Source organism: Ovis aries, chromosome 25, assembly GCF_016772045.2.
Source record: "Ovis aries strain OAR_USU_Benz2616 breed Rambouillet chromosome 25, ARS-UI_Ramb_v3.0, whole genome shotgun sequence".
Lineage (NCBI taxonomy): Eukaryota > Metazoa > Chordata > Mammalia > Artiodactyla > Bovidae > Ovis > Ovis aries.
Window position 1 is genome coordinate 24,396,286 of NC_056078.1, and position 27,470 is coordinate 24,423,755.

The 27,470-nt window shown below is 37.7% G+C and overlaps 2 protein-coding genes across 9 annotated transcripts in view; both read left to right on the plus strand.

Moving 5' to 3' along the window:
* Nucleotides 1-9,867, plus strand: part of STOX1 (storkhead box 1) — a 67,174-nt gene extending 57,307 nt beyond the window's left edge. For 5 of the 6 annotated variants that reach the window (XM_042241168.2, XM_060406853.1, XM_060406852.1 and 2 more), the window contains exons 2-4: nucleotides 106-258; nucleotides 2,304-4,653; nucleotides 7,126-9,867. In XM_042241168.2, the coding sequence (XP_042097102.1) occupies nucleotides 106-258; nucleotides 2,304-4,653; nucleotides 7,126-7,273 (2,651 nt within the window). In that variant the 3' untranslated portion in view covers nucleotides 7,274-9,867. Of the gene's footprint in view, nucleotides 1-105; nucleotides 259-2,303; nucleotides 4,654-5,161 lie in introns of all 6 variants that reach the window. The other variant, XM_042241169.2, reaches the window with a different exon arrangement.
* A 4,171-nt stretch (nucleotides 9,868-14,038) lies between these two features.
* DDX50 (DExD-box helicase 50) overlaps nucleotides 14,039-27,470 on the plus strand; it is a 32,661-nt gene continuing 19,229 nt past the window's right edge. For 2 of the 3 annotated variants that reach the window (XM_004021419.6, XM_060406854.1), the window contains exons 1-7: nucleotides 14,039-14,220; nucleotides 17,770-18,066; nucleotides 20,385-20,460; nucleotides 20,827-21,005; nucleotides 23,406-23,523; nucleotides 23,641-23,826; nucleotides 24,281-24,426. In XM_004021419.6, coding sequence (XP_004021468.1) covers nucleotides 14,131-14,220; nucleotides 17,770-18,066; nucleotides 20,385-20,460; nucleotides 20,827-21,005; nucleotides 23,406-23,523; nucleotides 23,641-23,826; nucleotides 24,281-24,426 — 1,092 coding nt within the window. In that variant the 5' untranslated portion in view covers nucleotides 14,039-14,130. Of the gene's footprint in view, nucleotides 14,221-17,312; nucleotides 17,425-17,769; nucleotides 18,067-20,384; nucleotides 20,461-20,826; nucleotides 21,006-23,405; nucleotides 23,524-23,640; nucleotides 23,827-24,280; nucleotides 24,427-27,470 lie in introns of those variants that run through there. The other variant, XM_012105204.5, reaches the window with a different exon arrangement.

The window sequence follows — 27,470 nt, forward strand, 5'->3', positions numbered from 1 at the left end:
AGTTCCACCTGATATTCAGTCTTTATTCTTGATGAACTAATTTCAAATATTTTCTATCCTGTATCAAATTTATCACTTTTTTTTTTCTTCAAATCTCCAATTTAGGTGATGTCTTTCCAGTGCAAATGAATCCAATAGCTCAATCTCAGTTTATACCTTTGGCTGAAGTTCTCTGCTGTGCTATATCTGATATGAATGCTGATCAGATTGTAGTAACACAAGAATCACTGTTGGAACATTTGATGAAACATTACCCAGGTAGAGTAACAAGTTTTTCTCTATCAGTTCATTGCCTGTGTTTGTTTTCTATTTATAAATCATCTTAAACACATAAAGTGGGCAATATACAATTTTTTTCTTTTATGGATTTTTTTAAAAATTAATTTTTGGCTGTGCTGAGTCTTTGTTGCTATGCTTGGGCTTTCTCTGGTTGCAGAAAGCAGAGGCTTCTACTCTTCGTTGTGGTGTGTGGGCTTCTAATTTTGATGGCTTCTCTTGTTTCAGAGCACAAGTTCCACGTGCTCCGGCTTCAGTGGTTGCAGCACGTGGGCTCAAGTAGTTGCCACTCATGGACTTAGTTGCTCCAAGGCATGTGGAATCTTCCTGGACCAGGGATTAATCCTGTGTCCCCTTCATCAGAAGACGGATTCTTATCCACTGTACCAGCAGGGAATTCCCATTTTTTTTCTATTATAGAAACCTAAATTAGAGCCCTGTCAGAAAAAGGTCTGCATCAGCAAATTTATGAGTATTTCTTTTATCTTCCAGATGAACTTTTTCAAAAATAATGTTTACAGTAGTAATTTAATTAAGTCAGACTCTGTAGAAAGGAGGGCAAAGCAAAAAATGATTAATCTTCTCCCCATGCCTCCTATTTTTTTTTTTTCTCTCAACTGTGCTCTGAAGTATGTGGGACCTTAGTTCCTCAACCAAGGATTGAACCTATGCCCCTTGCAGTGTAATTGTAGTCTTAAAGACTGTATCTACCACAGAGGTCCCTGCCTATTCTTAAACTGCAACTTCTATCATTTATAGTTTCTCGTGGACTCTTCATATATTGTATTTGAATATATGTAACCTTTTAAAGCAACAAATTGGATCATTCTATGCTTTCTTTCTGGGCTTCCCAGGTAGCACAGTGGTAAAGAATCCACGGGCCAACCCAGGAGAGGCAAGATGTGGGATTCAATCCCTGAGGTTGGGAAGACCCCCTGGAGTAGGAAATGGCAACCCACTCCAGTATTCTTGCCTGGAAAATCCCATGGACAGAGGAGCCTGGTGGGCTACAGTCCATGGGTTCACCAAGAATGGACACCACTGAGCAACTGAGCACGCACATATACACATTCTTTGTACAACTTTTCTTTTTAAAGTTAAAGACAGATTTTTGATGTCTTTCTGTTGAAGCGTATATCGATCTCATTCTTTTCATAGCTGCAGGATATCCCAAATGCACAGTTACACAAGACTATTTTTCATTTTCCCATTATAAAATATGCATATTGTAGAAAAGTCCAGAAAATATAGAAAGGTAATCACTTATAGTACCACTGCCCAAACAAAGGGCTTCCCAGGTGGTGCTAGTATAGTAGTAAAGAATTCTCCTGCCAATACAGGAGACATAAGAGATGTGGAGAAAGAGGGCATGGGAGTCCATTCCAGTATTCTTGCCTGGATAATCCCACATGCAGGAGTCTGCCAGGCCATAGTCCGTAGGGTCGTAGGAGTCGGACGCGACTGAAGGGACTGAGCATGCACTCGAAGGAAACCAATATTAACAGGCTGATGTATTTTCTTCCAGTGTTACACTTTTAAAACATTGTTTTCACAACCTAAATATAATTTTGAACCCTGCTATTTGGAAAGGAAATGTCTTTAAAATTGTTACCTTCCTTTTTTGAAAAACTACCATAATCCAGATGTTAGGTGGTTACCTAACATCTTACCCAAGCACAGACTGATTTTCATTTTTTCTTTGGATTCTTACTAAGATTTAACTATGAGGCTGTGGTTTTCAAAAATTTCTGTTTGCTCTCAAGAAGTCTTTCCTTAATCAAAATTTAAATTTGTAATGAGATCATTTAACTTGGGGTTTCTGTTTGAGGGAACTCATTTTTTTCCCCTCTACTTAATTGGTAACCTACCCATATAGCTTTGTGTAGACCAAATTATATTCCTATTATTCAATTGAACTATCATTTTTAATGCTTTTTTGACATTTTGATTGCATATATTAATTGGTTCACTCATTAAAAATATTTCTTATTCAGAATCTATCAGGGTAAAATTCTTGTTTGTTTTAGGTATTGCAATTCCATCTCGAGATATTCTTTATGCCACTCTGGGAACTCTCATTAAAGAAAGGAAGATTTATCATACTGGAGAAGGATACTTCATCGTTACTCCTCAGACTTACTTCATCACAAATACAACCCCCCAAGAAAATAAGAGAGTTCTGTCAGATGAAAATTCCCAGATGCCAACTTCCATTACATATCTGGTGAACGTGGAGAGCTGTGCAGAGTTAGCCAAAGAAAATGCAGCCCTCATTTCGCATTGTCATTCTTGCCGGTGTTTCCGTGATGTGTGCACTCAGGATGTACAGGAACCACCAGCTGCTGTAGAAGTGACTAGCAAAGGGCAGAAAGGTCTTGTGGAATCCAAATCTTTGGTACACAATCAAGCAGTTTCAGTGTCTGAGGAGAATCACGTCTGTGAGAGTAGCAAACCTTTACCACACACAAAAGACAGAGAAAAAGTCAAGAAGTTTGGCTTTAACCTCTTCTGGCGCAATATATCCAGAAAGGAGAAGTCCAGAATAAAGCACAGCAGTTTCTCTGCCCAGTTCCCACCAGAAGAATGGCCCGTCCGAGATGAAGACAACATGGACAATATCCCTCGAGACATTGAACATGAGATAATCAAACGAATTAATCCCATTCTGACTGTTGACAACTTAATCAAACATACTGTCCTAATGCAAAAGTATGAAGAAAAAAAAATATATAATAGCCAGGGTACATCCACTGATATGCTGACACTCAGATATAAGTATTCTTCAAAAGTGGGAGTTAAGAAAAGACAAGGCTGGTCTGTAAAGCCTCGAAGGCAGGGTCATTTGCACAGGGACAGACACAAAGCCAGGAGTCAGGGAAGTGGGCCTCAGCCAGGAAATGTTAGACTGGAGAAACACCCCAAGCTCCCTGCTACACAGCCTACCTCCATGAATGAAGCAGTGCTTCAGAAACCATTTGGTGAGAATCCATCAGTACTAGGTCCCCATTTGATTTACAAAAAGCAAATCAGTAATCCTTTCCAGGGTTTGGCTCCCCGAGGGAGCCCAATAACCAAAGGGCACAAAATCCAGAAGACCAGTGATTTGGAACCCAATCAGACTGGACCAAAGGGAAAGCCTGTCGAAAGGTCAAGGTCTTTGGTTTCCTCAAGAATCTTTGAGAGTGAAGCCAAACAGCTATATGGTGAGCAATGTAATGATATACTGAGAGAAGAATCCACTTATGTGAATCACTCTACTGTCAAATCTATCAGCGATGATTTTAGAGACCACCTCTTAAATTACTCTCAATGTAATGGTTTGCAAAATGGTAGTAAATGCTGTTCCTTCAGGGAGAGCATGTTGAGATACGACGTGTATGGTGGAGAAAATGAGGTAATCCCTGAAGTCCCAAGGAAGAGTTATTCTCATTTTGACAAATTAGAAGAGACAGAAGAGACACAGCATGTCCTGCCATCTGCAGGGTCCTCTTCTTTAGACCAAGCATCCTCTGCTTGTAGATTAGTTGACAATACAATACACCAGTTCCAAAATCTTGGGCTTTTGGATTACCCAACTGGTGCGAAACATTTGAGACAAATTGAGAGACAAGACCGAGACTCTAAAGAAACTCTAATGGGAAAGGCACGTGTCCAAGAAGCACAGACTGTGTGTCTAGAAAATGAAGGGCTTTCTGATGATGACCAGGCCTTGTATCAGAATGAAGTGGAAGATGAAGATGGGGCCTGCAGTTCACTCTATCTGGACGAGGATGACTTTTCTGAGAATGACGACTTAATTCAAATGTTGCCTGACAACATTCAGTTTTCCTTTCCAGAGGGAAACAAGTGGAATCATTTAGGAAAACAGAACGTGACAGAAAGGCCTCTGACTGAGTACGACAGCAACATACAGAGGTTTGAGCCTCAGGTGCTTAAAGGAAATGAACATTACAAGCTCACTAACCCTGGTGAAAGCCAAAAACCCAACCTTTCTGCTGAAAACTGTATCCTCAATTTAGGAATCCAGTGTGGTTTTAACTATGAGGAGGAACCCAGTGTTGCTGAAGGTGTACAGACCTCAGCACCTGATGATGGAAGTGTATTTGATTACTGCACCACAGGGACAGCCGCTGCTGAGGCCGAAGCCCTACACGGCTCTGTTGGTGATTCAGGAAAGAAACCAGGTAGCCTGAGTCAGAGTGCTCGGAGTCAGAGTGCTCAGTGTCAGGAAATGAGAAAACAGTTCACACACAAGTTGGAGCTCTTCAACACTTCGCATATGCCAGCGTTGGCTCAGGATGTCCAACCTGAACGCAGTCACTTGGAAGGAGCAGAAACCCAGAGCCTGACAGGGGATAGTGGAATAGATTCTCCACGGTAAGTGCACGCATAAGTGAGCAGCCACTAAGCCACGGGAATTATTAAAATCAAGGGCATATTGAGTTAACTAGCGGGAGGCTCCTGCATAAACCTTTTATAATAATGCAGTTCTGCCTGCCTTTACTGAGTCAGTTATATGAAGTTATATTGAAACTCTTACACAATAGGATAGAGTTCATTTTTCATGAACTTGGTTCACTCTTTCGTGAACCAGGATTTAACTGTTCCACTGTTCCACTACTAAAATCTTAAGTTATTTCTAAAGATAGGAAGGAACTACCATAAACCAAGCACTTCCTAAAGTGAAGATTGGATATTTTCACTTAATACTTGGTTCTGTACCGTATGAGATAGAGATGTAGCTATTTTCCATGAATCTTTTCCACACCAATTTGTTTAAATAACATTGCTCAGAGTAGAAACATAAAAGTAGTTTGGTCATAATAGAATAGTTGAGAAATACTGAAAAGTATTTTTTCTCTTTCTTTGTGGCCTTGTCATGGAGAATGTGGGATCTTAGCTCTCCGACCAGGAATTGAACCGGCATGGAACAGGAATAGACCTCCAGGGAAGTCCCTGAAATTATTTTTAAAAGACACCTATAATCACTCTAATATCTAAATATTTTAAAAATCCTTTTTACATTTGGTGTATTTATAACACTTCTGTCTGAACGTATTGATCTGTATATTTTGTCTGTTGAACTCATACTATAGTTACTATTTTGCATGTTGCTTTTTCAATAGAATATAATGAACATTTCTATGTGATTAGTTTTCTAAAAAGTCATCTTAAAATTTGGTGTATATATATATATATACATTAGTTTTATTATTAAATAAAATCGTGTACCTCATTTTGAAACAGTAAAGTAATACAGAAAAGTAAAACTAGAAGTCTCCATTTCCCAGCCTTTTCCATTCCTATTCCAAGGAGGTGACCCAAATATTCTTAGCAGTTTGGCATATATCTTTCAGACTTTTTCCCATGCATTTACAACTATAATTATTTTCTAACAACAGATTATACAGAGCTGTGGCTTTCTTTTTTCACCTAACTTATCATGGATATTTTGCAATCAATACATATATATCTAGCTCATTTTTTAAAATGGCTACTTAGTATTATATTATGTGGACTCTTGTTATTTATATAACCATTATTTTCCTTCCTTTGACATTTCAATTATTCCCAATATTTTGCTTTAATAACTCAATCTGTAGTAAATTGTTGTTATATAAATGTTTGCAGACATTCTTGATTATAACTTTGGCTGAATTCCTGGGAGTCTGCATTTTTTAAACATATGTACTTTATTGGGGAACAATATCCAAGATCTTTCCGCTTGAATAGTTTATATTGTCGTTAAAGTCTCAAAACATGCTGTCTTTGAGGTAAACAATGGTGGTGTGAACCCACGGGGTACCCTTTTTTTCCTCTCTCTGGTAAAAGCAAAAACAAAACCAAAAACAAACCCAAAACAGAGAGGAGAAATTGACATGCAATTGAGAATTTTTTTACACAGGTTATTAGTTCCCCTACCCTGGGATCTAACCCATGCCCCCTGCTGCAGAAGCGTGAAATCTCAACTACTGGACCACCAAGGAAGGAAGTCTCTGAGAAACTGCATTTTAAAAAATTGCTTATAATGTGGTTTTCTGGAAAGACTTTTTATAACTATAATCATTAAAGACACTTATAGAAAAAGAGAGGGGAAATAACATTTGGATATCAATTATATGCTATAATTGTTATGAAGATTAGGGAGACAAAGATGAACAAGATGTTGTTGCTGCCTATAGGAAGCTTAAAACTTAGTCGAAAAGACCAACAAATGAACAAACACCAAAGTGCGAACTCTTCATAACTGTCAAAGAGATGTGGAATTAAGAGTGATGTGTGGGAAAGACACATTTGAGACATCTCAATGTAATAGACAAGAGAGGGAGAAGAGGCAAGGTGGGAGAAGGGACTGTCAAAAGCAAAATGCCAAACCAATAATGTGCGTTGGCTGAAGCAAGGCAGGTATGTTGAATAAGGGACTAACATTGCATACAGCCCTTAGGAAAGAATCATTGTCAATATGAAAAATATTATAGTTGGCTTTTCTCTACCATATGACTTTTCAAAAAAGAAACAAATTACACAAGAAGATATTGGCCACTGCAGTTGTATAGAAGAGTTTTTCAGGGAACTTACTATTTCTGACTAGAATATACTTGATGCGAGGTCTAAGAACAGATATTTAGAAAATGTGAACTTCTTAGAAAGCAGCTGTCAAATAATTGAATTGCTTTTGGAAACCCTTTAAAATGTAAAAGAGTACTTTAGAGTTTTAAAGGTTAACTTACTTTATAAGTTAGTTCCTGTTAGTAAATGTACTGCTTCAAAGAGTACCAAATGAAGATATAATGCCTTGGTTAGAAACCCTTTTAAGGGCAATAATTCTGTTATTTTTAATATCTTTAGGACACAGAGTCTGGCATCTAATAATTCAGTCATTTTGGATGGACTAAAAAGAAGACAAAATTTACTGCAGAACTTTGAAGGCACAAAGAGCAGTCAAACACTTACATCCAGCTCCTTACTACAACTCACTCCAGTGATAAATGTTTAATTCTTTTTTTTTTTTTGGAAACTCTTGTAAAAATGTATAGCATTAATATAGAGTGTTTTCATTAACTGAGTTTATAAGAATTCTCTAAAGCCAAACATATATGTTATTAATCTCATTACATATTTTGTTGTAGTTAACTGGCTTTTTCCCTTTTTTGACACTGATTTTTTTGAAGCTTATTATAAATTTATTGGGGGTATATAGATTGTTTACAATAAAAAAACATGGGACAATTGCTCTCCTAATTAAATATAATTAAGTTGACTATCAGACAGACACTTATTAGTTTTTCAAATACATAAGATGCTAATTTACTACCCAGTAGTGAATTTCTGCACTCACATCAATGCCGAGTATTTACGGTAAGCGGATCTCACCAGATTTCAACACAGAACTCTAGAAAACAGTGTTTTAGGTGCATAGATAATTTGTTTGCAACTAAAGTCTTTTATCACCAGAAAGAATTTGTATCGATGTATTGAGTACTGATACTTCGCAACAAGTATTCCTTCTCTCCAGTCATTGCTGCCAGGGATATTCTCTGTGACCACCTTTAACTTGAGGAAATGGCTCTACACTGTAATTGAATGACAATACCCAAAATTCCTGTGGCCGTAGGCATATGGCTCAACTGTTTCTCTGGCTTCTCCCCATGTTTGAGGCTCTGCATAAAATGGCTGTGAGGAGTCAGGATGCTTTCAATGGTGGAGATAGAAGGGAGGCAGGATGGCTTGTGAGTAAAAGGGAGATTCTGAATTAAGAGATTTAGAGAAAAGGTGGGAGATGGCTGAGAGATACTTTTCGGCTGAGAGATAATTTTCTACATTTGATCCTTTTTGTTCATCATAATACCTACGTAGCCTCACCAGAATTTTTTCTACCAGGTGTTTTCAGACCAAGTAGTAGAATGGTCAGTTCTTTCGGGTTTAGGAAACACATGGGGCAGTCAAGACTGGTTTCAGCGTGTTGGGCAGATGATAATGCTGACTTTCAGTTGAGGGGATGTTTCTTCTAAGAGGTTTCTAAGGATTGTCAAGGATGTTTGAATAGAGAGTACTTTCCAGCTCTCACCATCCAGGTAACAGCAAAGGCCAGAATGATGAAGCTCAGCACTGTGGGGAGCTGCCTCCAGGCCCTGTGAGAGTGCAGAGGATCTGAGACCAGACGCGCCCCTGTTTCACTGTGGTTGGATCACTCACTCCTGACAGCTGGTTTTCGTGGCTCTCACCAACCTACCATGGCGTTCCAAGATTAACTGTGGTCACTGGGATATTCAAAAAACCCTGGGTAAAGTACCAAGGGTTATCTGGAGAGAAAAGCCCTGTGGGGGAGGCAAAGATTTAGGGGGTCTTACAGCTTGGAGTCAGCACCAGTGAATGGAAGTTAAGAGAAGAAAAAAAATTCAGCTCATTATGAAGAACTTATTAGATAAAACTATCTGAAGATGAAGTAGGCAACTCTGTAAACAAATGAACTTCCCACCATTTAGGACATTCAAGCAGAGGCTTGGTGATCCCTTGACGGGTATGCTGTAGAGGTATTTTCAGTACTTTTCTTAAAAGCATGACAGAACTAGACAATTTTGAAGATTCTTTCCACCAGTAGAGTGAAGGTTATATAAAATATATCCAATTTTTTTAAAAAGGGGAAAAAAAGATTCACTGAGGGTCTTGTGAAATACTGAACTCACTCAAAATGCCCAAGTACTGCTTCCAGGTCTCCATGTCTGCACTTTCCCTACCAATCCTTGGTAAAAGGAGTACCGACTACTCTTCTTTGATCCTGGGCCTGGACAATTGTCTTAATGCAGTGGGGAATCCAAAGTCTTTCGTGACTCTGGCCACATCTAGGGACCAATGAAATTTATCTAGTTTTTTCAGATACATTCAATACTCTCTAAATGTATTAAATGAAGCCTATTATGAAACCAGTAAACCTGCCTTCTGTAAAATACAACATATGACCACAGATATTAAAGTTGAGTGTACATGTTCTTAAATTCTTGTTTGGGAGATTATTCTCTACAGTGGGTGACTTGAATTTATTTTCCCACTATTAATTTTTGTGTGTGGAAATTTTGCTTAATGATTTTCTTTCCCACTTCTGTTTGCTGAGAGAAAACCGTTCTCTTGAAATAGCGTTGGTGACCTGAGTTTAGGAGTCAGATGAGTTTAAATCATAATTCCAATCCTTCATAGCTGTATGATGGAGAAAGTTACCAAGCTTCTCTAATTCATTTTTTCTCATCTGTAAAGGAAGATAGTAATGATATATACCTTATAAGAATTGTAAGATTTGAGAATAATCTATTTAAAGTGCCCAAAGCAGGAGGCACCTAACATTGTTACAAATATATGTGTGTATTTTTGTATATTTATTCACAAAACTCATCTATATTTGGCCCATTATAGAGGTCTCTTGTTTTTGCCAGGTTGTCTGGAAATCCTCCATTTAGAGATTCAGTCCTTCAAGATTATAGAAAAGTATCGTTAACCAAAATCCAGACATTTCTGGGCAAGGTATTATGCTTTTGGCTAACAAGTTTTCAGTTAATTTCTTATGCTATAAATAGGAATAAAATATGCAAAGCATGGGCTTATTGTGGCTTGTCATATAATGTCAGATCACGTTCTTCTTCTTTCTCCTCTTTCATCTGGGATCTCAGACCCCTCAAAATCCTCAGAGTAGCTGGCTTCTGTAAACAATTTTCAATATTTAAATAATCTTAATAGAAACTGTACATACCCTTTGCCTAACTCCTTGCTAACTGAAATATCAGTTTCTTTGCCAGTGGCTAAACTTACACCTACTCAGTAATGCAACCCTATCACATGCTGGTGTGACATTGTTAAGTTTCATTTGTATCTCATTCTTATATTAGAATAATCATGAATCAATTATTACTAAATGCAGTTTAGCAGACAGAATGTTTCACAGTGTCAGCTCCATGAGGAAGAGTAGAAAGAGCCATAGCAGAGAAAAAACTGGGATCAACTGCATTTTGAGAATCCATCCTACAGTTACCTGAGAAAGCTTTTAAGGAAGGGGAAGACAGACTAATGCCTAGAAGGAGTGTGGGAGAGACATGAGGGTCATGAGACAAGAATGGCCAAAGAATATATTAAAAAGAAACTCATGACTATCTTGCTGGCCTCTACAGATCTTTGTCTCACTTGAAACCTTAGAAATTTGTTCCCTTTTCAGTAGTGAAAGTGAAAGTCACTTAGTTGTGCTTTGTGACCCCATGGCCTATCCATGGAATTCTCCAGGCCAGAATACTGGGGTGGGTAACCATTCCCTTTTCCAGGGGATCTTCCCAACCCAAGGATTGAACCCAGGTCTCCCCGCATTGCAGGCGGATTCTTTACTAGCTGAGCCACCAGGGAAGCCCAAGAATACTGGAGTGAGTAGCCTATCCCTTCTCCAGCGGATCTTCCCGACCCAGGAATTGAACCTTGGTCTCTGGCATTGCAGTGGGCTAGCAGTAGCTATTCCATTTCTTGGGGAATGGTGCCCTCTTCTGAAGAGACTGAGTGATTTACTCAGTTTGATTGAAACTTTGATTCAAAGCTTCTACAAAGTAATTGACTAAAGAAACAGACCTTCTTCCTAAGGTTAAACCTTTAAAAAGCTTTCCCAAACAATTTGAATTATGAGCTAGATATAAACAGAAGTTATACATGTGATAAATAAATATGTTCAAAGCTGTCTCCTTGCCAACACTGTCAAAACCTGAAGCTAAAAGAAATAGAAGTACCTCTGTACATCATCTCCGTTGTATTGTTATATCAGGGGATCCCCCCAGTTCCTTGAACTATCAGCAGGAGAGGCATTTTGCCCCTATTTTACTAACAAAAAGCCAGGTTTTACAGCTGGCCAAGGTCATGTGGCTAGCAAGGGTAGAAACCACCTTTTCTTGTTCCCTCTTTCATTTTCTCCTTAGTACTCTCCTCAACCTCTGCCTTCAACATCTCTTGACCCATTTGTAGCTGCCCCTTAAACTGTTTCCATGTCCTAACATTTTAAAATGGTGGTTCAATTCCTCACATAATCTTGACATGAAGATGGCAAAATGGTTCTTTTTACCTTCTACTTTCTAACTATGAAATAAAAATAAAAATCTAGCCCACTAAGGTTTGAGAAAGACCAGAGAGGCAGGTTTATAATCATCTTGTTTTTATAGAGTTTAATGAGCCAAAACCGAGGCAAGGAAAATCTTATGGAATGTCACAACAGAGCAACAGATGAGGCATTTCAACTCTCAAATTTTGAGAAATTGTATCAGGAACTCTGGCAAAATATTTGGAAAACAAAGATGTTCTAGTAATACCACGTTTTGAGTTACTTGTACATTTTAATTATTCATTCTACCCCCTTTGTGTTCCCCCTCCCCCATAAATTTCATCATCTATATAAATCTTTTGAGACTTACAGGGACCAAATATGAAAAAATGAATTATCCATTCCATCATCTCCATTCCTAGTGTTTTTGTTTGATGCCCACTGAGAACACATGTAGTGGTACTCCAGTTTTTTTCAGCTAAGCCACACTTTAGTCCAGTTATTTATGACTCAGTTTAATTTCCCCACCGTTGCCCTCTCCACCTGACACAGACAGCAGTCAGAGTTTTGATTCAATGAGTTTGGTGCTTAGAATGTAGGGTTTGTAGAGTGTCCCAAACCATAGAAGGTCATTCTAAAAAATACTAATATACTTATTAGTCTCTTGCTTAGGGAGTCTCAAACAGTCTAGTTCTTTTTCAGACCTGTTGTGTGACCTCCAACATAACAATAAATGCCAAAAATAGTTGAGGCACTAAAGCTTTATCTGTATTTGATTTTCAACTATAACATAATAACAGCTATTCCTATGATTATCCCAATTTTGTACACGTGACATTCTTAGACACATCCACTCCTGTGTTTCTATGCACATCATACCTTGTTGTATGGCTACAAAGACTTCACAGTGGTAGAGTTGGGAGTGGGTCTGAGTGGGACCTAAAGGTTTTAGAACAGCACCAGTCTAGAGATACATAGCTATTATGATTTAGGGAGAGACAAGCATTTTTTCACCATCAACTGAACACCCCATTTGTTCACAGTACTGAATCCATAAGGTCACTTTAGATAAACGTATAGCCCCTGATTTCAGGCCAACCCATAATTATACAGAAGACCTATAGCAATCACAGATTTATATTTGGTGTTTCAGTTATTCAAGACGAATAATCAAACTCTAGGACGTGTCAGTTCAGTTCAGATGCTCAGTTTTGCCCAACTCTTTGGAGAATTGTAGCAAACTGAAATGTTGCCAAGACTTAACTTTGATACTCATGTTACAAAGCTGGTGTGCTAGACACTGTCAAGAGGTTTGCCAGTACGCCTGCACCTACGTCTCAATTTGTTTTTTCTCCACTCAAGAGTAGCTAGGTTGATGAGATCATGAAGAGAGAAAAAGAAAGGGGCTGTGAAAAGAAAGTCAAAAACAAGCTAGCACCAGTGTTGTAAGAAAAGATATATGCCAAAGAGCCTTTTGTAGTATCAAAAGGTTTCCAGTTTTGTTCAAGGTTGTAACTCACGGTCAGTTAATAACCATAAGTAAAATCCTTTTATCCATTGCAAATACATAAGCTTTCGAAGACATCTTAGGCTTGTTTCTTTCCTAGATTTCTCCAGATTGTCCCTATTATTCATTCTATGTTTTATGGGAACATCTTTCCCAAAACGTTTGGTAAACTCAAAGCTTTCAGGTTGGTGTGGCAGAGAAAGCAATGATCTGGGATTCAGGAGATGAGCGCTCTAGTCCTCATTGTGCCACTGATAGTGTGACTTAAACCAAATTAATCCTCTTCAGGGGGTTGTGTGCTGAGTCGTTCGGTCGTGTCCCACTCTTTGCGACACATGGACTGCAGCCCGCCAGGCTCCTCTGTCCATCGGTATTCTCCAAGCAAGAACACTGGAGTGGGTTGCCATGCCCTCCTCCAGGGGACCTTCCCAACCCAGGGATCGAATCCGGGTCTCCCGCATTGCAGATGGATTCTTTACCGACTGAATCACCAGGGAAGTCCCTTACAGTGTTAGTCTCTTCTAATGTCAAGTGGGTAGGGTGGGAAGGACCTAAAATGAACAAAGGATTAACTTCACAGCTAAAACTTTGAGGGAAGGTTGCTCGGACCTGGCCTTCACCCCCAAGCCCACCTACTCCGTTGCAGACCCCGCGACGCCCCTTCCCATCAACGCTAGGTGGCTGGCTTCGCGCGTAGCCGTTAAACGTTAACGCCTCACTCCGCAATGGGCGGGCCCGAGGCCAGCAGCTTCCGGCGGCGAAAAGCAACGAGACGCGTGGCGTTCGCTTAGCCCTGTCCCGGGCATGTCCTCCTTCCAGCCAGTCGCGCCTGTGAGCCACGCTCCACCGCCTTTGGGGTTCTCCCCAACGCCTGCACTGCACGCTGGGAAGCTCCAAATTATCTCCGCTGGGCTGCGGAGAATTGTTCGGAGTGGGGGATGGGGCGAGAAAGCGGAAAAAAAAATGCTGAACATTTTATGCTAATCAGTTTGCGTATCCTTTATGGAGATTGGCCAGGGTTTTACTCTAGAAGCCAATTATTTCAGAATAAGGGTGGGTCAGTCGAGACTCTTCGCATTGATTGGCTGGGAGACGGCGTCGCAAGGAAGGCGTTTAAACCGGGAGTATCCGGGATTATTTTCCCCCGCCGTGCGATGCGTGTTCCGGAAGTGACGCACGGCCTTGGCCTGGAGGCCGTCCAGCCCCCGCTTCCTTTCACGCTGTCGCTGCCCGTAGGTGGTTGTGGCCACGGTGCCCAGAGGGAGGCGGCAGCAAGCGGTGGAGGCGAATGATGCCTGGGAAACTCCTCTGGGGGGACATTATGGAGCTGGAGGCACCCTTGGAGGAGACCGAGAGCCAGAGGAAGGAGAGGCAAAAGGTGCGCTGAGGATGGGCCGCGCCTCCTGGGCAGCGCCGGCTTGGGCGGGGAGGGAAGTCTCCCTGATGGTCTGTCACCAACCGGGCCGGAGCATCCGAGGGCCTCTCCTCGCGCCGGCCTCGTTCCTGGGAGGTCGCTCTGGAGCCATTCCAACCTCCACATCCCCAGCCGGAGAAGGGCAGCACTGGGCTTTGGCCCAGCCTCCCGTGGTCCCCCAGTCCTTCCCGTCGGCGCCTAAGAGATGGGCAGACTCAAGTTCTCATCGCGGAATCAATTCTTTCCTCTTCTTAAGCAGCGAGGCCTGTCGTTTGGTTCTCGTTGGCCGTCTTAGAAGATGATTTAAGAAAAACGATTGCCTTGAATATGTGTAACTTCTCCGTCGTCCTGTCCTGTATGCGAGAATCTTGGGGAAAGCGATCTTAGCTTTACAAACCTCGATAACGGGTCAGTAGAGGATTGAGGAAAAGTGTTACAGCGAACATTGCCAGGATTTGGCTGATAGAGATCATGTGGGTTATTATTATTTTTGTTGCTGTCTTGCTATTATTATTAATAGTCCTTTCTCATAGTGTTCTCATTCAATTCACAAATATTTTAGAGCCTAATTTATGCCAGACTCTTTGCTGGGCACCAAGAAGGTCCCTGCCCTCAAGGAGTCCGTTAGAAGAGTTGCAGAGACTTCCCGCCCCACTTCTCAAGAGACTTAGAGAAAAGGAAACAGAGCTTTGGAGGGTAAGGAAGCAGTATTTGAAGCCTGACACTTGACCAAAGAATGAAAATATTCTGCATAGTTCCAGAGAGCCATACCTACCCTTCTGACCTTGTCGACAGGGTAGACCTGCCATTCCAGCCAAACAGTTATTTATTTATTTATTTATTTATTTATTTATTTATTTATTTATTTATTTTATTGTGGTAAAATACACGTACCATAAAATTTACATTTACTTTTTAAAATTAATTAATTTTTTTTTGGCTGCCCTGGCATGTGGGATCTAGTTTCCCAACTAGGAGTTGAACCAGGGTTCCTTGTGTTGAGAGCATTGAGTCTTAGCAACTGGACCACCAGGGAAATCCCTTTTTAAAGTATATAGTTTTGTAGCAGTAAGTACAGTCACATTTGTTTGCAGACATCATCTTCATTGATCTCCAAAACTTTTCATTCTCCCAAACTGAAGCTCTGTGCCCATTAAACATCAACCTCCTCAGTTGCCCTGTCTCCCCATCCTTTGACAGCTACCATTCTCCTCTCTGTCTCTATGCATTTGACTACTTTAGATAACTCCTGTAAGTGAAATCATCAAGCAGTTATTTTAGTTTTTGCTCCTCCAAAAATACTTGTCCCTTGTTTGGCATCCATATCCTGTCCATCTGTCAGATTTTAGTTTGTGTCTGTTACAGCCACTCCAGTGGACACATACAGTAATCTCATTCCCCCTTACAGTCTTATTCCAGTGCTGACTTTATAATTTGATTAGCGTTTATTATGCACTTCCTTGTAAAGTTAGCTCATTCTTCCTGTGTGTATCCTTCCCTCAGATTTCCCAAAGATTGTTGAGGGAAATTACCATATCTTTGCCCATGATTATATTTCACTTTATCTTTGTAAATTGGTAGTTTTCACATTGTAGTTTCTCCAGATATGCTCGTTGATTTTACTTTAATTATGAAAGATAAGGAAAGATTTGGAAACAGTACCAACTAATAGAGCATTCAAATAGTGGTCTGGCATTGAGATGAAGGTAACTGGGTTTGGATGTGTTGAGATATGGAGCTGGGCCTTAGGTTCTCAGAATTGGAGTGCAGGTTAGGAAGGAAGCCTGGAAATGTAGAAGCCATGAAAATGGTGTGAAAGTGTACATAAAGAACAGAGACTTAAGCATCCGCAAAAGGAGAAAGAGGAAACATCGAAGAAGATAGAGGTAAGAGAGTTAAGAGGGGACATTGTGTGTCTTGGAAGCCAAGAAAGTGGAGAATGTTGAGCACTGTGGATCTGATATGCAACAGTGTATTTCATCACCTTGGTATATTGCTGGGCCTGGACCTACAGGTCTCATTTTTCCTTGCTTCATCTCCCTGAAGTGCAGGGCCCAGGAACAATTCAAACCCCAAGGCTGGGTCTATAAATAATCTTGTTTTTCTATAGAACCTATTGGTTTGATGAGATGTGAGCTGGTTCAGTTAACTAAAGATCAAATGATGTAACATATAACTGTATAGCTTGTATTAATGTAAAGCTCTAGTGTTTACAAAGCATTTTCATATATGTTATTCATTTTTCATAGCAACATTTATGGATGAGAAACTTATATGTGAAAGTATTCTGTATAAACTGTGTAAATCATGGTGAAATATTTTGGTGGTGGTAGTTTTAACAAGACTAGTCATTACTGTGTAATTTATTTTGAACGTTTGACCAAGTAATTTTGAAGTGCTAAATTTCCAAAACATTTCTTGCTGTCTGCCAATATTAAAACACTGGCCACTAGCTTGGCATTTCAAAACTAAAGTTGCAGAAAGCCACCTCCTTTCCCCCTTTTTAAGTGCTGTTAACCAATTTTTTTTTCTTTCTGTTATTCAAATTTTAAAAGCTTAAATTTCTGGGATTACTAATACAGTTGTCCTTCCATAGGAGTATTAACAATCATGGTTTTATATAAATTACATACTTTGGTTTCTGTTTATCAGAGTTCAGAGAGGAAGCATGATGTGAAGAGAGCATGCGCTTTCAAGTCAAATAGCACTTTCACTTGCAGGAAATCCCATATGTGGGTCTTTGGCAAGTTACTTATATCTGAGAACTTGTTTGGCAAAGCTAATACAGGTTCCCTATCCCTTATCCAAAATCCTTGAGGCTAGTTTTGGAATTCAGAACTCTGGGGATTTTTAAAGGGTAGCATCTCGGTAGAGTTTGGGGCCCCCAACCTATAATCAAATGCTTTAATGTTAAATATGAATATTCATACTGAATGGAATAAATAAAGATTATAAATAGTTTTATGTTTTCTGAAGTCAAATTTTGGCACAAAATGATTTGAGGACAGGTAAGGTTTTGTCTCCAAATAAGTTACAAAAAAACTTTCGGTTTTCAGAGCATTATGGATATCGGAATTTCGGATAAGGGATTATGGACCTGTACTTCCCTTATAGGGTTGTTATGAAGATTTAAACAAGATAAGCTGAAAACATTTTACACAGTGCTGGGTAGGTACTCAATAAATCTTAATTTCTTTCTTGAAGATATTAGAAATTTTTGCTTTTTAATTTATAGTCGAGTTCTCATTCTTTTACTGAAAAGGAACTAATTCAGTTTCCCTTAAATGTTATAATGGGATTAGAGAGGGACTAGAGGCCAAGTCTTAAGAGTGCAAGAGTTGGGATGAGAAAGAAAACAATGGATAGCAACTAGTCTAGAATTCTACCAGCTAACTTTTTAAGATTGTGATAAATTGAGCTTTGCTGGTTGGGGGGAGTCATACTCTAACTTGTCTAGAATCTTAAAAGCAGACCTCGTGACCCTCCTGTCACTGCTTCTTTGTCTTTCCACAGAGTGATAGAAGGAAGTCAAGGCACCATAATGACTCAGATGAGAAATCAGAAACAAGAGAAAATGGTGTTACAGATGACTTGGATGCTCCCAAACCCAAAAAAGCTAAAATGAAAGAGAAGCTAAATGGTGACACCGAGGAAGGATGTGATAGACTTTCAGATGAATTTTCTAAATCTCATAAGCCAAGAAGAAAAGATCTATCAAATGGAGATATTGATGAACATGAAAAAAGATCAAAGCGAGTGTCATCTTTAAATAGTTCTACTCATAAATCAAGTGATAATAAACTAGAAGAGGTATGGATTTTTTTTTGTTTTGCATTTGACATTATTCTTGAAATAGAATTTGATTTTTGTAGACTAATTAGAATTGATTCTATAATATTTCCTGCTTAATGTCCAATACTGTCAGTTGGACTGGGGGATCTATAGTGCTGAAACCTGAGCCTTTTTTTCTTTGTCCCTTGTTTTTTTCATCATATTGCCTTTTTCTTGGTGCAGAGGTTGGTGGAGAGGGAGTGGTGGTCAAATTTAAACCTTTCCTGTACATTGGGTTCCTAAACAGATTTTCCAAATTGCTAATTTATGGTCACCTACTTGTATTCTTGTGGTTACTTCAGTCCTTGCCAGTACTCATTAAGTAAATTCTGACTTTTCTGAAAACAGGGTACATAAAGTCTTCTTAATGTTGTATATTTTGCCTTATTATTATTGTACTTCTGTAACAACAGCAACTTTAAATGATTTTTAGGTCTTATTGTAATTCAGTCTTAAAGCTGTTTGCTTTTTTTAAGCAGAAATGACACATACACAAATGATCTGAAGATCTCTGTTCTCCTGGGTATTAATTTTTGGGGGAGGTATAGAAAACATGCTTAGTGTAGAATCTTCATTTCTAGGTCACTGCTTTTATCAGTATCTGTTAGTGTAGGTATTTTCTTGCACTGAATTTATTCAATTTGTTTTTGTGTCTTCCTCTAGCAGAGTTCATAGGTTTATTTAGGTGTTATAAATTGTCAGTAAATTACTCAGACCTTCAGAAAGAAACAACTTTGAGATTCTTAATAACTTGGTGTTTACTATTCTTTATATTTAAAAAATCTGATAGTTGCTCTTAATTTAGATACGTTTGAACTGAATGTGCTATCTTTGGGAAGCTTTGAGAGAAGATGTTGAATCCTTGCTTTGCAGTGTGGTGCAGTTTGTGAGTTTGCTATCTGTCAGGAAGCACATCTGTTAGAAAGTTGATCTAAAGAAGGCCCTGCAAATCTGAGTTGCTCAGTAGTGGAATGTACATCTTGCTGTGTTGGGATTTTTGCCTGCTATTCTGGTCTGTATTGTAATAAGCTTTACTGTTTATTATTTTGTTTAGATTATGTTAGAGTTCAGGAATTCTACTTTTAGGAGTTTTCTTCCTAAAGACATAATCATGAGGTGTGCAGAGTTGTATGAATCAGTATCTTATCACAGTGATGCTGATAATAGCAAAAAACTTAAACATCTTAAATGTCTGATAGTAGACAAATTGGTTTAATAAAATGTTGCTATATTCATGCAGTAGAATGCATTGATTCTAAAGAGCATAGGTATGTTAAAAAGATATTCAGTCTATCTTATTAAATGCAAAAAAAGCAGATTACAAAATAGTATATACAGTATGATTTTATTTAATTTAAAAATGTATATATGCATAGAGTGAGGATTGGACAAGTATGTGTTTCAAATGTGGTTTTAACTGACCGGATTGTAGATAACTTTAAAATGTTTTTCTATTAATATATGGTTTCTAAAATTTCTGCAATGAAACTGTATTACATTTGTAATAAAATTTTTTCTTTTAATCTTAAAAAAATAACAGCATTTAGGTTTGCTTAAATGGATTACATTTGCTTTTGATATTATGTCCTTTATCTGGTTCTTGGTTTGAAAATTGCTATTGTGTATGATTTTATAATTATTTTCTTTAAACAACCAATAATAAAGTTTATAGATATATTGTCTTTGTTCTATATATGCATTGACTAATATACAAAGTTTTCAATAGATGTTAAATTATAATATATGTATGTATAACCTGATATATATGTTAGAGAAATTTTCAAGCTTACAGAAACTCTTCCTTGTATGAGTGAACTAAAATATGCTTTTTAGATTCACAGAACAACTTACTTAACTTTTAGAAACAATTTACGTTCCTCATTGCTTAGTTTCTTTTGAGGCTGGTTTATAGTCTGGTGTTAATCTTGTAATTAATACTGTCTATATCTGTGAATATGGAGTTATTGAATAACTCTTCTGTAATATCTTAGTCAAGTGGAATTATATTTTGATTTATGTAGTAAATGTATGTCTAAAGGAAGTTTTATGTGTGAGTTAATCGTTTTTAAATGCTTTATGGGAAAATGTATTAAATAAGCTTGATGTTTAAAGGGATACTTTCGAGATTAAAAGAATTTCCCATTAATTTATCTTATAAGTTACACAGTTTTTGCAGGTACTAACGAAAAATTGATTTGCTAGCTCCTTTAGTAAAACTAAAAGCAGTAAATGCATAAAAGATTCTAAATACCTAGTTGGATATGAACTATATTAGAACTTTGATTTCGTTTTGACAGACCCTAACACGTGAACAGAAAGAAGGAGCCTTCTCCAATTTCCCTATTTCTGAAGAGACTATAAAGCTTCTGAAAGGTACAATGAATTTTAATGCATATGCAATTGAAAATCTAAAACCAGATTTTAGAAAACTCTTGTACCTTTTCTGACCCAGAGGAAAATGTACAAAACATAGAGAAATAGCTTTTATAATGGCAATTATTTCTACATCATTTTTTCGGTATTCTGATCAGTTTTTAACTTTGAAGAATTAAATGTATTTGTTAAAAGTTGAGACCAATTTTTAAATAATTCCTCTTTGGGGTAGGAATAGATGTAGATGTTGCTAGGTGATATATCTTTAGGCACATGTTGATGAATCAGAAATGTTAATTTCAAATAAATGTGTTTTTTCCTAATGCCAGTCTTAAGTAAATATTTCCATGAAATCTCGTTTTACAGGTCGAGGGGTAACATATCTCTTTCCTATTCAAGTTAAGACTTTTGGTCCTGTATATGAAGGAAAAGATTTAATTGCTCAAGCGCGGACAGGAACAGGAAAGACATTCTCTTTTGCCATCCCCTTGATTGAAAAACTCCAAAGAAATCAAGAGACAATTAAAAAAAGCCGCTCACCAAAGGTAACCATTATAGGGAGTAAAAGGTTTAAACATTACTCTAACGGAAGGCAAAGGAAAGAAGATACCGGTCTTGGAAATTTCTTGGTGGCCCAGTGGTTAGGACTTGGCGCTTCTACTGCCATGACCCTTGCTCAGTCCCTGGTCCGGGAACTAAGATCCTGCAAACTGCATGGCATGGCCCCAAAAAAGAGAAAGAAAGGAAGAGTGTGCTGGTCTTAAGTTCAAGTGCCCCAAAGATAGAAAAGTTACTCCTGGGGCATAAAGTAAAAATTTGGGGCCTAAAGCAAAAGTTTTATTTTTAAGATAAATCTCAAGTGAAGCTAAAGTGAGTTATTGCGTATGAATGTAATGTCTATGGATCCATAGATGTCTTTGATAACTATATGTTATAAAGCCTGCATATCTAATGTCTTCTTTTTTTCAGTCCTAACCTTTGCTCTTTTTCTTTTTTTTCTAACCTTTGCTTTTAAACAGTGATTTTGCTAGAGGTATTGATTTATTTGGTCATTCAGTAAATAATATTTATTTTATTGATTGACTTTAAGAGTATTATAGATATGACACTGAAGATCTGTGTTAATAATATGAGCAGTAAGGAACAGAGAGGACCTAGTGAAATTTTGTCCTAAACTTTGACCTTTTTAGAACCTGTGTTCACTTTCAGGTTCATAAAAGTGCAGAAGGAAAAAACAGCATTGGGACTTCCCTGGCCATCAAGTGGCTGAGACTCCAGGCTTCCACTGCAGGGGGCACAGGTTCAGTCCCTGGTACCTGGGCATCCCCAAATAGTGTGAAAGTAAATTCACATATATGACTATAGTTAAATAATAATGGTCTTGGAACAGGACAGATCTTTTTTAGAGAGTTCTGTTTCTTAGGTGAAATCAGGAAGATTGAAAGTAATAGCAATAGGATACAATCCCAACACTATCTTTAAAACTTTCATGCTAGAAGGATATTACTGGAGATTCCAGCTCTGTCACTTCTAGCTATTTGATCTTGGGCAAGACTCAACTTCTCTAAGACTCATCTTCCTCATTTGCAAAATTGGGAAGATAATACCACATCATAGGTTTTTTTTGTGTGAGGATTAAATTAAATCGTGTAAAACACTATTGTTTGCATAATTATAATTGACCCTGTACATAGAAATGTTATGGCTACCTTTTGTTAAATCTGCAGTTTCAAAATATAAAAAAAGGGAAATGAAGTGTAAATCAATTTCTATATAACCTGTTTGAAGCATGAGTTTTATTTGCTTAATGAAACAAGTAGGTCTCTTGGAATCCTGTGTAGAAGAAGCTCCTCTCATTAAACACCAAACAGTTAAGACCATTCTCCCATGTGTGTGTGCTAAGTCACTTCAGTTGTGTCTAACTCTTTGAGATCCTATGGACTATAGCCCACTAGGTTCATCTATCCAAGGATTCGCCAGGCAAGAATACTGGAGTGGGCTGCCCTGTCTTTCTCCAGGGGATCTTACCTACCCAGGGATCACACTCACATCTCTGTACAACTCCCGCATTGGCAGGCGGGCTCTTTACTGCTAGCGCCACCTGGGAAGCCCTGGGTTCTCTGGTTTTAGCTACAAATTCAATTTTATATGCTAATTGCAATTTAAATAAATTGAACTATTTCTTTTTAAAAAATGGCACATGTTGGACATTCATTCATTCATTCAACAAATATTTTTTGAGTATCTGTTTGGTGCCAGGCACTGTTTGAAATCCAGGAAATAATAGTAGCTCATACTGACATAAATCCCTGCGTTCATGGGGCTTACATTTTATTTTATTTTTTAATTTTTAAAATTTTAAAATCTTTAATTCTTACATGCGTTCCCAAACATGAACCCCCTCCCACCTCCCTCCCCATAACATCTCTCTGGGTCATCCCCATGCACCAGCCCCAAGCATGCTGTATCCTGCGTCAGACATAGACTGGGCAAGATAGACAGCAAATATGTAGAATATAAATATTTTATACAGTAAAAGTGTTAAGAAGAAACAGTTAATCAGGGTTGGGAGGATATGAAAAGAAGGTTAGGAATCCTTTTGAGAAAGTGACTTTTGAAAAGAGATCTGAAGGAAGTAATGGTGGTTTTCAGTCCCTAAGTCATGTCCAACTCTTGTGACCCCATAGTTTATAGCCTGCCAGGCTCCTCTATCCATGGAATTTTCCAGGCAAGAATACTAGAGTGGGTTGCCATTTCCTTCTCCAGAAGGAAATAAAGGGGGATATAATAAACATAAGCCGTCCTTGTTATTGTTTGTGCTCTGTCTTTAAATACTATGACGTTAATGATGAGATTTCTAGTTTTAAATGCATCTTTAAAAAGTCTCAGTTTGAATTTAGAAGTCTATAGAAATTTATTTTTTTGTTTTTTAAACCTTTTGCAAGGTACTTGTTTTGGCTCCAACAAGGGAACTGGCAAACCAAGTAGCCAAAGACTTCAAAGATATAACTAGGAAACTCAGCGTGGCATGTTTTTATGGTGGAACATCATATCAAAGCCAAAGTGAGTAACTGTATTTGATGGTAGTACAAAGATCTATTTGCTACTGAAATCTAAAAGTATGATGTGAAAATCTATATTTGAATTTTATGTATTACTGATATTTCTCTCCTCTCACAGTTAATCATATTCGAAATGGTATTGACATCTTGGTTGGGACCCCTGGTCGTATCAAAGACCATTTGCAGAGCGGCCGGTTAGATCTTTCTAAACTGCGCCACGTTGTGCTTGATGAAGTGGATCAAATGTTAGATTTAGGATTTGCTGAACAAGTTGAAGACATTCTCCATGAGTCCTACAAAACTGGTATATACTAATTCAAAATAAGCACATTTAGCAATTATTCTCTTACCTAAAAGCTTATGAATTGTTTATTTTATAATTTTTAATATTAATGCATGTCCCCAGGGTTACAAGAATGTTTAGTAGTATACATTAACCATTTTCTTCACTCTCCATGTTTTCTTACGTGTATTATTTTATAGAAGTAGTTTTACCAGCTTATTTGACTGATTTCGTTGCTCATTGTTCTTTCTTAAATTTGTATCTTCCTCTTTGGTTCAGTTTTCTTCATATTTTCCCTCAGTTTTGAAAGTTGAAAGTTTTAATAACTGTTGTTAATAACTGTTGTAGAGTTCAAAATTCACCCCAAGTTTTGAATTTTTCATAATTTCTTTGAAATTTGGGGGCATTTTTAAGAGCTGACTATTTTGTGGGATATTAAGAAATAAAGCATTTGAATTCTTTTTGTTTATTTAAGATTCTGAAGACAATCCTCAGACTTTACTTTTTTCTGCAACTTGCCCACAGTGGGTATACAAAGTTGCAAAAAAATACATGAAATCCAGATATGAACAGGTTGACCTTGTTGGGAAAATGACTCAAAAGGCTGCAACTACTGTGGAAGTAAGTAGCTTTCCGTTGTGATAGATTTTAGCTTTTAGTTGGTGTTTTGAAATTTGTTGAAGCTAAATGTATGTTTTGGGTACCAATTCAGGACAAATCTTTTGTTTTTGGTCCTTAGTCAGTAAGATGCCTAGGTATTTCTATAGTCTAAGACTGAGGAGCAGAGTAAAATAGGGGAAAAAATTTGTGAACAGGCAAGTCCTAACAGGAGAGAGATACAAATATCCATAGAGACAGATTTAAAGTATGTAGAATGTGAGAAGTGAGGTGATTGATCACAGTTTGCTGGTGTTGGGATAATATATTAAAGCTTGGGTGGAATAAAGATCCTCATTTCATACCCTGTACCAACAGTATTCACCAATATTTTAAAAAATTAAGCCATAAAATAATTTACAGAAGTTTGTAGATCATTATTTGATTTTAGGGAGGGAAGACTCTTCTAGACATAAAGATAGAAGACACCATAAAGAAAAGCTTTATAATGTTGACTCTATGAAAATGTAAACTTGTAGTATATTTTTTAAGAGAATTAAGGTAAGATTTGCATTACTTTTGACATGTGTCACGTATGTCACCTTCACGTTTGATAGATGTACGTATATGTGTGCGTAGATGAAGACAGTCCAGAGGAACAAGAGTGTGATCTATAAACACAACATAATGGCTAAAAAGAATTTGAGTAATAAAAACCAGATTACAAAATTCTAAGTACAGAATTGTACTATTTTAAAAGATACACAAATAATCCTAAATAGATTCTTTAGATATTTATAGGTGGATAGGTGGGAAGGATAAGCATCAAACTAATACTAATGATTACTTCTGGGAAGGAAGAGCTCTTTAAAAACAAAAAAACTCAGAAAGTTACCGTCACAGTAGAAAAAACCAATTTATTTTTTTTTGAAAAAACCAATTTTTAAAAGTATCTTTAATAGCTAGTGTTCACATTATCCTGTTTGTCCTTTTTTTGGTAAGTAGTTCGTTTGACTATGTATTCACATAAGATCCTTATATTGCTACTGGTTTATACGTGTTTTAATTTTTTTTTTATTCTTGTGTTGAATGTTTATTCACCATATCTTTTTCTTTTTTAAAATTAAAATATAGTTGATGTGTAATATTATGTTAGTTTCAGGTGTATTAAATAGTGATCTGATATTTGCATATGTTATGACATGGTCACCACAATAAATCTGATAACCATCTGTTCCCATACTAAGTTGTTGCAGTATTTTTGACCATATTCCTTATGCTGTATATTGCATCCTTGTGGCGTATTTATTTTATAATTAGAAGTTTTTACCTATCAATCCCTGTCACCTGTTTCAGGCCCCTCCCCCTCACTTTGGCACTTCAAAACAGTACCACTGTTTAGTATTTTGTGTCTATGTTTCTGTTTTCATTTTTTTGTTTTTTAGGATTCCGCATATAAGTGAGATCATACAGTATTTGTCTTTTCTGTCTGACATTTTCTAGATTCATCCACGTAGTTGAAAAAGGCAAGGTTTCATTTTCTTATTTATCATTGAGTAATATTCCATCACAGATATCTTCTTTATGCATTCATCTATTAAATGTTTTAAATACAGATTCCTCTGTCCTTTCAAGATTCCTCTGTCCCATCTTTTCTTTGCAGTTTTTAATTGGATAAAAGATTGTCTTTCAAGTTTCCCATAGTTTCAGCTTTGTTGATTTGCAACTCTGGTGTTAGTTAACATGTTCCTCTGCTTTAATTTTCCTGTGAGTTGATGGTTAGATTGTCAGGCTTGATCAGATTCAGGATCTTTTTATTTTTATTTGTTAGGTTGGTGCAGACGTAATTACGGTTTGGGACTGTGAATTTTAAATCAATACAACTAGGTTCAAACATACCTTTATTAATCAAAATAAGAACCATTACAGTCAACACATTTTTGCCAACAAGAAATAAGTTTGCTTATTCTTATAGCATAAAAATCCATGCTTTGGAATTCAACGAACTCTTGGAAAGCATTTTCTTCTTCCTGCTGATTGTGGAAGCGTTTTGCCTACAAAAAAGTTGTCAAGATGCTTGAAGAAGTGGTAGTCGATGGCAAGAGGTCAGGTGACTGTGGCAGATGAGGCAAAACTTCATAGTTCAACTTCTGAAGTGTTGCTAGTGCAGTGTGCAGTCAGGTGTTGTCATGGAGAAGAACTGGACCCTTCTTTTGCCCAGTGGTGGCAGGCATTGCAGTTTTCAGTGCTTCTCATCAATTTGTTGAGCATTACTTCTCTGATGTAATGATTTCGCCAGGATTCAGAAAGCTATAGTGGATAAGCTGGGCAGCAGACCACCAAACAATGACCGTGATCTTTTGGTGCAAGTTTGGCTTTGGGAAGTGCCTTGGAGCTTCTTCTCAGTCCAACTACCAAGCTGATCATCACTGGTTATATAAAATCCACTTTTCATTGCATGTCATAATCCGATTGAGAAATGGTTCACTGTTTGTTCCATAGAATAAGGGAAGACAGAGCTTCAAAATGATGATTTTAAAAAAATTTTTGGTCAGCTCATGAGGCAGCCACTTATTAAGCTTTTTCACCTTTCCAGTTTGTTTCAAATGCCGAACAGCTATAGAATGGTCAACTGTTGAGTTCTTCTGCAGCCTGTTGTGCAGTTTTGAGAGGATCAGGTTTGATAATCCTCTCAATTGGTTGTTGCCAACTTCCGATGGCCAGCCTCTATGCTCCTCATCTTCAGGGCTCTTGTCACCTTTTCAGAACTACTTGAACCACTACTACACTGTATGTTCATTAGCAGTTCCTGGGCCAAATGTGTTGTTGATATTGTGAGTTGTCTCTGCTGTTCTGTGACCCATTCTGAACTCAAATAAGAAAATTGCTTGAATTTGCTTTTTTGTGTAACATCATTTCCATACTCTAAAATAAGTATAAAGTAAGTAATAAGTTATTAGCAAAAAAACCCCATAAAGCGAGAAATGCACAGTAAAATGATGTATAAGATAACCTCATTTAGAATGTAGTCCAATATCAAATGGCAAATTTCAACAGTGCGAAAACCA